General features: G+C 38.6%; 1 protein-coding gene across 2 annotated transcripts in view; it reads right to left on the bottom strand.

The window, feature by feature from the left end:
* USP7 (ubiquitin specific peptidase 7) overlaps nt 1-12,585 on the bottom strand; it is a 72,475-nt gene that overhangs the window by 35,178 nt on the left and 24,712 nt on the right. For both annotated transcript variants that reach the window (XM_054211002.1, XM_054211003.1), the window contains exon 2: nt 5,633-5,737. In XM_054211002.1, the coding sequence (XP_054066977.1) occupies nt 5,633-5,737 (105 nt within the window). The remainder of the gene's footprint in view (nt 1-5,632; nt 5,738-12,585) is intronic.

The following is a 12,585-nucleotide window of genomic DNA, read 5'->3' as shown; positions in this document are numbered from 1 at the left end:
ATTGGAAACAACCAAAAAAATTTTTAATTTTCAAAAACACCGTTCAGAAAAACTAAGCACTGAAAGACACATTCCTTTTGTCCACTATTTTCTTTAATAATCCTTTAGCACTAGAATTTGCTACGACTCAAGTTTCTTCTAAAGCAGCGGGTACAGCAAGACAGAGTCGTCAAATGCTTTACAACACAAATCACAGCCCACTCTAACTCTTCTTGTTGTGTAGCATCTTCAGAGCCCAGTTTAAGTTAGCTGCTTGCATGAACCACGATGCGCAAAGGACTTTCACAATCTGTTCAACTGCCCTATTGATCCAAACAACCATTTAGTTGTTTTCTGCATCTCTTCAAAACAGATGAACCTCATGGTTGATGTTGGGTATTTTTTTAAATATCACACTAGTTTGCCGAAGAATAGCTCAAGAGTAGGGTCCTGTATTCTTTGTGGTACGTGACAATTTTAAAGATTTTTAGTCGTCTAAAAGTTAAGTATGACTGGTTTTTTTCAATAGCTTATTTTGACACACACACAATAAACTAATTTTGCCTTCTTCCCACATCCCCAGTTCTTCATATACCACAATCTGTTCTGCTTCTGTTGTACATGGCTATCAGAGGGTGCTGGAGGCTGCGACAGCTTTGGGAAGGCACATGGGCTGGGCTTTCTTTATTGTGACATGCCTCATATTGCACACAACTTATCCCAAAAATTTTACAGGCCAGGGATGAAGAGTATGCACAAGACATTCCCTCCTTTCCTGTAGTTCCAACACAACACCTGTGTAACAGGGAAAGCTTTGCTGCCAGGAGTAAGGAGGTCGGAGCAGCCCACGGGCGATGCAGAACTGAAGCACATCTGTCACAGCTGCACCCAAAACCAAAAGCACTGAGCTACAACCACAGCAAGCCAGAAATTCAATCATGAAATTATGCGACAAGGTGCACAGTATACAACAAATGTATTATTTCTGGACACGCAAAGCCATCATTCACTCAGAAAGCTTTGCATGGCACAGGAGACAGTGCTGAATGATTTGTTTTTAAAAAACAGGTGAGCCCTGGTTGCCACCTTACTTAAAAACCAATACTCTTGATTACAATATGCAACAATGTAAAGATTATACACTTACAGAATACAGAAAATTAACAAGCTCTGTCCACGACTGCCAGATTTCATTCTTCTCCCTTGCAAAATTATTTTCTTTTCAAGCAGCTGTCCTAATTCTGAACTTGATCTTGGCAACACGGTTTATCTTGTATGGCCTGACAGTCCTAAGCATTCCCAATGATCTCTTGAAAGTAACAGTACTACAGCAGAACCAGCTTCCCCCTCCTCCACACCTGCAGTGACCTTCACCTTACCCTGTGCTACCAGCTCCCTCAGTGACAGAAGAGTTAAAAGGATTATTTTCTCCTCTTTTTCCCCTGCGTCTAAGTGTAGCTAACCATCAGTCTACCACCTACTTAACAACTGTTCCCTGCCCATTTTACCTGCTCACTGCCCGCTGACAGAGTAGAGAGCTAGTCTTCTATGAGCAAGAGCCAGAGAGGCTACAGCAGAGGAGCCGTACGCTCTCACACTCGATTACAGGCAGCATCAAAAACATCCCTAACACAGTTAACAATGTAGAAATCAGCCTGGCATCTCGTGTATCTCAAACCAGCTCGAGAACGCCTCCCTGTTCACGATCAAGATGAGTACTTCTGGGCTTGGTCTAAGCTTCCAAAGAAATAAGCCGACCAAGTTTGCTTCCTGCCTGCTTTGATGCAGCTTCCAGAGCCCTTCAGGACGAGGATGCAGCAGCACTGCCACAGCGTCAGCTGAAAAATGCAGCCCACACAGCATCTGCAGATGCTTCAGAGAAAGTTTGCCTGTATTTCTTGATTTCTTTTCAGGAAAGCCTGTGCATGAGAGCTCACCAGGGAAGGGTGCTCTTCTCACCAAAATATTTGTGCAATCACTAGTAACTACTCCACAAAAATGCAGCTTCCTAACAAAGGTCAACCCTAAAATAGAAGTTTCTTTAAAAATACAAAGCACAACCCCCCAAAATAACAACCTTTCTTCCCTTCCAGAAAGACTATATTTTTAGCAAGTGTAATTGATTTAAAACATGAATTATATTAAAAAATGAAGTTTAAATAGTAAGCGTGATGAGTATTTTGAGCACATAAATAAATAACACCTTTTTTTCACCATCACAGACATATCGGCCAGTTTCCAATAAAAGACTGCAATTGGCAGCACAATAACCATGTAGTGACTGGCAAGTAAGACTGTAAATCCCTGAACTACAAATATAATGCCTGATCCTGAACACAAGGTAAAAAGAAAAGACCAGCTGACAATGCTTGCTGAATTTACATGCAACGGATTATATTTGCTGCAGGGAAAAGATTTTTTCACTGATGAGATGAATGTCACATTTAGCACCTTGATACAACAAAGATCCTTCAAACCAGAGATCCAAATACAGAACATGATCCATTTTAAGACTGAAGTACATATTTAAGTGTTTATACCTTTGAGAAAAGCAGATTTCTTTATTCTCTTAGTAAATGCTGCTACCTTTAAAGTACACTGAGGTTATGAAAATATTCTGAACCTGAATTATTAATAGAGAAACTGGCTGAATATTCTATGAATATTTTAATAATGATCCAAATACAGCATGCAATACTAGCATATGGCTAAGACTGATGCTTCTGAAAGCCTCCTAGCCTTGCAATTCTTCACAGAAATGAGACTTCAGTAGGTAATTGCAAAGCTGTGAGTTTATGTTTAGCTAGGGACCTTCTGTTTGAACTTTAACTTCTAAGGGAACTTATTCTATGTGCTGTTTCGAATAGTGATGCCCTTGCAAACAAAATTTGATCAGAACCCTGTTTTGATCATTTTTTATTTTATTCGCAGAAGCTGCTATTCCAGCTCACAAAGCCTGTTTCATTGAGTCATTCCCTGCATAAAGCACAGCACATTCCTTCAGCTGGTTCTTTTTAATTGCTAAGACATCACACATAGCAACACCAGGTTCTAGTCAAACCGCTTCGGAGAACACAGCCTTATCTGAGAGTCCTGGTGGTCCACTGCTGCCCCCATTACGTGTTCTTCACAATGCCTGTGGTTAGTTGCCTAGCAAAGGGGATGAGAGCTGCCCTTTTTTCCAGTCTTATCAGTCATTTCTTTTTGTGCTAAGCAGGAAGAACAAAATCACCTCAGAAGTTTCTTGAGCTCAGAAATTCACCAGAAAGCTGGTTTCTATGAACCATCTGGAGGCATCAACCTTTTATCCTGCTCTTCACCTCTTTCGCAGGAACCATTAAACTCATTAAGATTTTCACTAAAGAGGTATCTAAATTCTCTTCATGCATTCTTTATCAGCTCAGATTGGTCCCACTTGCTATGAATAACTGCAATGAAAACCAGAGCATGTTTACCAAAGAGGCCAATGTCTCCCTCCATTTTTTCCTATCTTGTGCATCTCCAAGCTGTCCATTATACACACATATCATGCTGCAAACCAGGATAGCAACAGAACAAATAGCAAGAGGGCAATTGCCCTGATGTGTAAATAATACAACAGCAAGCACCTAATCTGATTTACAAGACTTGGAAGAGAGGCATCATCCACTTACATGATGCAAGTCTTCAGGAATGTTTCTGCAATTATAACATTTTGCAATAACACTATTTTCTATCTGTGTCAATGCAGAGCTATCATAGCACCGAGATGTGTCCAGACACTCCTTATTCAAAGATGATAATGAGGAACTATTAGAATATTGCTTAATAATCAGAATTTCACCCTGAAAGATGTCTCACAGCACAGTGGACCAAAGCTCCTGACAAGACTGAACATCCACAAAGACATATTACCATAAACACAGAAGCTTTCACAAGCCTTTTGCCAAATACCGTCACATACTACTTCTCCCCACTGTGACATCTTCATATCCAGTTCTCTGAGAGGAGTCGAATATTTGGTAAATGATAGAATCTGTTTTACAGCAGCTTTTGGTTAAAAAGTCAATGTTATTCTGAATGACAAGGTGTATATCTGATTACTTTCTATCCTTGGTATGGCCTGGGTTTCATGAGCTGCTTCTGCGGCTGAAGTCCGTTTTGTTTCATTTGTGCAAGTATATACAGAGCAACTTCCAGACAAATTTTTGTACTAATTGACACTAAATGTGTTATCTACTCGCTTTACAGATAGCAAACAGCATCAGGCTTTCTACCTATAAACATCATTACTGATAACAGAAGCTCAACACAGCTGTCCTTGCCAGTCAGTGTCAACTCACATGATCTCTTGCCAACCTCCAAATACCATGGCCTGACAAAGACATATATTATCTTTTGTAACAGGTAATCCGATTTTGATAAAAACAGAATTCACTATTTCAGTCTTAGCTACTTACTCCGAGGAAGAAATCCAAGGCCCCTGAATGAGATCAGACAAAAAAAATTCACAGGCTAAGCAGATGTCATTTTTACTTTATTGTGAGAATCTGATCATGGTAAACTTTACCTTTGCCAATGATACAGAGGCAAATCAACCATGAGATGCTTTTGTCCTGAATTTAAACCGTATATATAACCATATTCTCTTCATGGAACATTACTATTTTCTATCAGTATTTCAACTATTGTATGTTTCTTGAATACATGGAAGTAAGCACTTTCTTCACTTTTAACCTCAAACTCTGACTTTTCTCAAATAAAAATCACTCATCATTTTGCACAAATCTAAAGTTTAAGCCTGGTCCTGAATGTACTCTCACAGGACAGAATGAAATAAACAGAGGGGAACAAATCCCACATATTTTGTCTCCCTTCTCCCAATTCCATTTTATTTAGTTCTTTAAAATAGGGGCAGTCCCTCCCCGCCCCCCATCCTCTCCTAAGAAAATAAATATCATTGTACATTTTCTTCACTAAATATAACAACAGACTTAAGTGAATTACAAGCTCATTATCTTTCTTTAAATATGCCCAGACACATCTACTTAAAAATTATTTGATCTTCTGTAACAGAAAAAAATGTACACTCTTATTTTTATTTAATAGACCAACAAAAACATTTGAAAAACACAATCACTGTCCCCTTTTATTAACAGGGCATCAATACATACTTCCTCCTTTACATTTGCAAGTAAAAGGGCATCAGAGTTGGGGGAAAAATGTTCCTCAACAGAACACTTACCACTGACTTATCATACAAAGATAAAAACTGATCACAGCTGCCACCTGACAAGAGCAGGACAGATAAGGATTCTAAACATCCTGAAGGAATTGCATAACTGACAAAATTATTATTCAGCAAAGCAACAGCTGCAGTACGTTTAAAGGGACGTATCACAAAATATAACACTGGACAGCATCACTTTCAGCAATTTTTAAATGAGTACCTAGAAAGAGTAAGAGAGAAAAATTCCAAGCCCTCAGATGACTAATCCTACTGTATATCTGATTTAAAAAGATGCCTATACAGAAAACCAGCAGTCACAACTACAGAGGATCTCATTTTTTTAATGAGCTGCAGTTAAAGGACACAGTTAAGACATGGAGCATTGTGCTTCAAAAATCATAAAGAAGCCAACAAACCACATGATTTTATCAAATATGTACTTACCATCTTCCATGTCTTCCTCAGTGTTGTTATGCCCATCAGCCATTGCTACATTCCCATTAATGACAGGATTTTGAGTAATTCTTGGAGGATCATCTGTATCTCCAGCTAACACAGAAAAAAAAAATTAATCATCTATATTAACATTTCTGTCCTGAGTAGTGCTTATGAGAGACAAATATTTCAAGACACAAACGGCACACTTGCTTCCTGCAAAACAGGATATACTAAAGTTATAGCACAACAATTGCACTGGTATGAGTCTCACTGTAAAATTCCTCAAATAGATGAATACCTATGGATTAAGCAAGAAGTCCACATTAATGCAGAATACAAATACGAAGAACATAAATTCATTCTTGAGTTTCCAAATGACCTTACAGTCAGCATGCATAACCAAGTCTCATTAAATAAAAATGAACTTTTAAATGGCTTTTTCTGGCCTTCCACATTTTTATACACATAAAAGTTTCTAATAGCAGACTTTCTAAATTAACAATTTACTTTAAGACTTCTTTGGTGCTACTGTTTGGGTTTTTTTTAAAAAAAAAAAACCCACAACCTAAACATTTAATCAAATATAACAGTAAGCTTTTTAATCTTACATGGGAAAAACTGGAAAGGAAATCCTTTCCCATTTCAGAAACATTTTAGAGGTAACATTTTCCAGTTTCTAGCCATAATGTTTTGGTACAGTAATGTAAACACCGCTAAAACAAGAGATATGATAAAACTCCATGAATTAAAACCCCACTACTTTAAAGATGCATTGCTTTGATTGAACAAACATCTTCCTGATTTATCCAACAACTGAACAACACCTCCTTCCATTGCTTGCACACCAAAAGCTGATGGATCGTTTCAGCATGATTACAGGCAATCCAATACACACTGGAATAAACTGGGGTTTATCATCAAACTGTAACACTTATAACCCCTTGCAACCAGCTCAAGGACAGGCACTACTTAAAAGATGCTCCTTAAAGTCTCTGGTAAGTTTCTCTTTCATATACCAGGTCCTGACATTAACTTGTATATTTGCTACATGACAAGCCCCCCAAAGTCAGCGATTAAGAACAATTTCATACCTCAAAGCACAGGGGCAGCTATGGATGTGAGGAGCACGGGGAGCGCCGGGCCCGCCCGTCAGCACCCTGGACAGAGCCGGCCGCGCCGGGGCTGAGCCGCGCCCCCCCTACCCGTGTCCGGGTTCCCCCACCCGCAGGCGTGGGGGCGCGGGGGGCCTGGCTGTGGGCAACACCGGCTGGGCACGGCGGGAGCAACGAGCCTAGACACTCCCCTCCTATCTGAATGCAGCTGAATTTCTCCTGGACAAAACACATGCAACAAAAAGCGGGACAAGCCATGGCAATCACTGGAGTCTATCAAAAGGCAGGGGACTAAGGCCACAGGTCCCCTAACCACGCAGAGGGTGAAGTAGCGTCAGTCACCAGTGGTTTCACAGTCCTCCCTCTCCTCACAGCCATGCCAACGTGTGTGAAACACGCTTTTGTGGCCTCATTCCAGTTCACAGAACACAAGAAATGATACTTTCACAAGTGGCATTCCTATTCTATATTTACTCTTCTAGGAAATACACAGAGCTAATAACCACTGGACATGGACACACGGATCTGATGGACCCCAGCATGGACACAGATCAGGTTAGAGACTGACTTCTGGATTACAGAGCTACAAAAGATCATAAACTTAACACTCCAACACAGCTTTTGGAAGCTTGCTAGGATGCAGCAAATCTCACAGAAGCATGAGTGAAATACGTATGCTGAAACATACAGTATGCAGCACCCACAATGAAGTGTGCACCTTTCTCTTTTCTCATGATTAGTACAAAAGCAGAATCTAGTATGACTTAAAGTTTTGATTTTGTTAGAGAAAGGTTTGCAGCAGGATGGCTCCTGGGCGATACAGCCAGAGGCCCCTGCTGGCAGCTCTCAGCACTGGCAACACCGCAGGCAGAACAGCAAGTTAAAATCAACAAACTTAACTACAACAAAATGGGAGGGTGAGGGGCCACAAGTTTAAACTGCTGCAACTAAAGAACAGGAAAAGGGATAAAACGAAGAGTAAGAAGGAAAGATCCCCAAATTTATTTCCACAGCTTGTTGGGGGTTTTTTATTATTTCATTTTTTTCTTTTTTCCTTTTTTTTTTTTCTTTTTTAATCTTTTAACAACAGCATGGCAAGAGTTTAACAAGTCATCCTCTGGGTCACTTCTCTCCTCTCTGGAAGCACACAGCATGCCTAAAGCAATGCAACAATTGCTTACACTAAATGAATGCTAGGATTTTTTTATTATCTTTTTAAAGTTATCATCAAGGCAACTTAGTATCTAGAAACAAACTGAAGCAAACACCTGAGGAATAGTCAATTCTTCACTAAAAGCTCATCCAAAATATTGTTTTAATAGAGGATTGTTGATACCATATTTTATGGGGAAAGAACTGTCCTTAACTACAAAAATAAAGAGCTTTCTATGAGATACTGCTCTACATTCCTCAAAAATATGAATGCTTAGCAGAGAGCAGGAAGAAAATGCAGAAGAGATCATAGCAAAAGCAATCAGCTCAAAAGACAAACAGAGGCAGCTTCTGAGAGATGCTATTTAGTGATAAGATATAGTGAATCCTGATGTGTGCCACTGCTGCTTTTCCTGACATATATTGACACATATTTTGTAACACAGCTTTCAGATACAGACCTCGATAACACTAATGAATACTTTTGGCTTCTGTGAATAAAGGAAAAATTTAACTTCTAATAAAATTCAACTATTACAGTAAATACTTTGCACAAACAAAACACAGTTGTTGTTCAACAGATTTACTAGCAAGCAGTATGGCAACATTTATTTTCAACTATAGCATTGAAAACCAGCAATTTACGTTTTCCTCTGTTGTCCTTAAGAGCTCATAGGAAAGAATTGTCAAATCACACCAAGATTGAATGAAGAAACATGTTTTCCTTTGCCTCAAGCAGAACGGTGCCAAAGAGTTATTCAAATTAAACAATACAGGATTAAAAAAAAAAAAATAAAATACCTGTCCACACTGGCCAGGAAAACCTTCCTACCAAATGTACCACTTAATGCACTGCTGTCTTTAATGCAGCTGAAACCAGTGTGTCAACATCACCCCAGCCATGTCATCTGACAGTTCCTATACCAGAATACCCAGTTTTAATCGTAGCCCTGGAATAAATTAAAGATGCAGTCTATTAATCAACTAAAAGTTGACATAAACCACTTAAATTAAGAAAGCATTACAACAAAGTATGAAGTGACCTTATGAATAAGGAATGTTTTTAAGTCTTTAAATACAGTACTGCAAAATATTAAATAAATATAGCTTTCAATACTGGAATTTTAGACACCGTCAGAGTGTTTTGTGAAGAGCATTTAAGTTGTTTTCTACCTCCCCAAAAATGTAACACATACAACTTTGTAGATACTCTTTCATTACAAAAAGGAATGCAAGGCAACATGAAGAATAGCGATGACAATGTCTTCTGAAATATTTAACATTTAAGGTTTCTATCTACCCATGCCACTACATTACAAACAAATTATACTGCTTGAAGTGTTTAAAGGGGGGTCTCTGCAGTTTGGAGATTAAGACACCTTCCAAGAGGTATTTCAGGTATTATTAGTGAGTTTGGTATTTCAGGTATTATTAGTGAGTTTAAGTAAAACAAGAGCTCTCACTTATTTACTAAAATATCATGAATGCTGAGATGAAATCAAGTCTAAAAATTGACATATGCAACTGGAAAGAAACTGGAGCAAGACAATATAGTTTGGGAAGTTAGTAAGAGGCATCAGTCACCTTACGCAGACAAATTACTGGATCATATATAAATGACTCTGCAGGTGCACACGTCTCATCACTCATTAACTACGTCTGTCACTGAAGTGTTGATATGAAAGCCTGAAAGCAAAATGGTTATTGCAAGTGATGCTAAGGAAAAAAAAAATTAAAATTCTCTGAAACTACAATCTTGCCATGCGATGCCAGACCTTACAGAAAGTATTTTTAAAAAAAAAAAATTCTCCTTGTTATGGACCATGACCTCAACATTACCATACTCAAATACTCTCACTGTTAAGTAATCAGAACAAAAATAGCACCAATGATTTAAAAAGACTGTACTAAAAAAAAAAAGCTGTTCAGATGGATTCAGCTGGTGTAATAAGATGAACTCAATGTCACTGAAAGATACACTGCTCTATTGTTCTACTGTTCACAGTAATGCAAATCTACAGGCAAGGAATCTCAAAGTTTGCTATATTTGCTATATATGCAGAAAAGATTTTGTCAAGATCATATGGTGTTTGGCCTGTTAAGTCCCATTATAAGACGGAAATACTGCAGAATTTAATCTCTCTCCAAGATGCAGAACACGTGCTGGCAGTCACATGTGGACAAAAGCTACAGAATGACTCCACTATCACAGCAAGTAAATTACGGCAGAATACTGCGACTATTTTAACAATGATGACAGCAGGCTACTAACTTCATAGGTTTCAGTCATGACTCATATCACATTTTGAAAGATTATCTACAGTGTTTGTCATTAGCTTTTGGATCTGGCAGCCACAGAGGAGAAACTGAAGCAGTCTCCCTAGCAGGTTATGAAACATTTCTGTTTCCTTTTGAGGTTAAAGAGACCACAATGGAGGAGTAATAGCGATATGAAAAAACTTGCGTACAATTATCACATACAACTGCCTCACGATGGAAATCACCAGTACTGAGGACTTTCACATGTCAGTACAGACGGCTTGCAGAGACCTCCATGCAGAATCACCACTGCTACCCCAGAAACCAGGAGGGAGCCACACTAAGGGTGCATCAGCAGCCGAAGAGAAGTCAGACAGTCATTCTCTGCTGGCAGCGGCTTGAAAACTTTGACAAGCCAAACTTCATACCCAGGGTTCTGCCTTTGAAGGGGGGAAGTTGAGAGCACACAACTTTCTCCTCTGCTGCTGGGCTACATGGACATTCCAGAATCAAAGCCTTCATAAAAGGTTTGAAAGGGACTTTTATAACTTTTTTTTGTTGTTTTTAATATAAATAAACTCCTCTCCAATCATGGAACCTACTATAACCTCTTTTTAAGAGTACGTTAGTATTTTAAATATGTCAAATAAGTCTCTAAAAGTTTACTTCTTCTCAGCGTAAACTGAAATTCCAAGCATCACCCTCACATGGATAATACCACACAAGTAAAAAAAAAAAAACCAAAAAAACCAGCCCAAAACAAACACACACCATTGCTAGAAACTATAATGAAAAAAACATTCAGTGATTTCAAGTGCTGTATTAAATATCACCTCTTTTACCACCAAAATGACCTTTGCTATCATAACTATTAGGCAGCATATCAAAATACATAATTGAAAAATTCCTAAAGCAAGCAGTAAATGCAGCGCTTTCTGAAGCAGTTACCGAACTGCAGTGGTGCGAAGAAGACACTGATGAGACTCATTCAGAAAACCTTAAAGCAAGAATATCACTTCTTGAAAGCAAACAGAAAACTTAGAATAATGTGACGAAGATGAAGATAAAATACCTGCCTTTAACTGGAAAAAAAGATGCGAACGCATTGCTTCACAACTCTGTAGCAGAGACTCCCCACACTATGCCTGTAAGCGGCCTGCGAGAAGCCCAATGAACAACTGGAACTGGTTTTTATGTGAATATACCAACAGCTCACAAGAAAACCTGTGGGCTCCAGTGACTTGCTTCTCCAAAAGTCTGGAAAACATTGCTACGAAAGCCAGATTAATAGGCATTGCTCTCAGGAGGCACGGTTTAAAAAAAAAAACAACCAAACAAAACAAAAACACCAAAAAAACCCCCAAAGAAACCACACATACCAAAATTAGCCAAAAAAGTTCCCAGCTCTATGATCTGAATGAAATTAACTTAGAATAGTCAATCTTTAAACTAGAAGTGTTCAAAGCAAAAATTTCCCCTCACTCACTCACTCTGGAGGAACTCAGCCTTTCAAAAGTAAGAGAAACTATTTGGTCTCTAATCCCTCCCTGCAGTTAGAATACAAACACCACTTACTGCACAAAGGGACTCGGGAGAAAAGGAATTAAACAAGAAGTGTTCTACACAGTTTCATTTTTTCAAGACAGTCCTAGGTTGCTGTAATGAAAATCTGGAGAGGTATGAACCAGTTTATGTGGCGTGGCTGCCTTTCAAAAGGCATCCAAAAATAAAGCAATCCACCTAAAACATTTTTAAAGGTTGAAACAGTAACAGAGATGGATATCAATTTGGCCAGCAGAATGGGAGGAGAGAAGTACATAAATCCCCAAGATCTTAAAGACTGATGTCAAGGCACAGATAACCACTACTACAGATGTCTCCATGACTTCTAAAAGTCACGTACTTTGCCTTTACAGCTAGAAGTTAATTCTCACATTAGCAAAATGGTGGATAATTTGCTTTTGTTTCATTTCTTATTTTTCTTCCTCAGGGTTCATTACTTTTTCATTACTTGATCCGGTATCAAAAGCTGTATCTAGTGATGCAAACCTCTAAACACGAAGGCTATGAAGGACAGCGACTTAAGAGGAAAAGGTTTCTAGAGAAGTATGAAGAGGCAAACTTACAGATCAAGGGAGAAAAGTGTTATAAGCATGGGAAGTGAGATGACTTGAGCAAGGGAGACAAGGTTTAAAGGTTTTCAGTGCTTTCAAAATTTGCCTTAGCAAATTTAGAAAGAAAGAAAAGTAGAAAGGACATTTATTTACTAACTAGCAAGTAGCCAACATTAGATCTCAAAAAAACCAAATAAATAGAAACAGTATTATATGGAAGTCTCTTGCCCTCTAATTGTCATGTGAAACAAATTACTATTGCATTATTGACTGTGAATTGCAAATCCCCCACAGAAGGAGATGATGCTGCATGAGACAGTAA

Source organism: Rissa tridactyla, chromosome 8, assembly GCF_028500815.1.
Source record: "Rissa tridactyla isolate bRisTri1 chromosome 8, bRisTri1.patW.cur.20221130, whole genome shotgun sequence".
Taxonomy (NCBI): Eukaryota; Metazoa; Chordata; class Aves; order Charadriiformes; family Laridae; genus Rissa; species Rissa tridactyla.
This window is presented reverse-complemented; position numbering and strand designations above follow the sequence as displayed.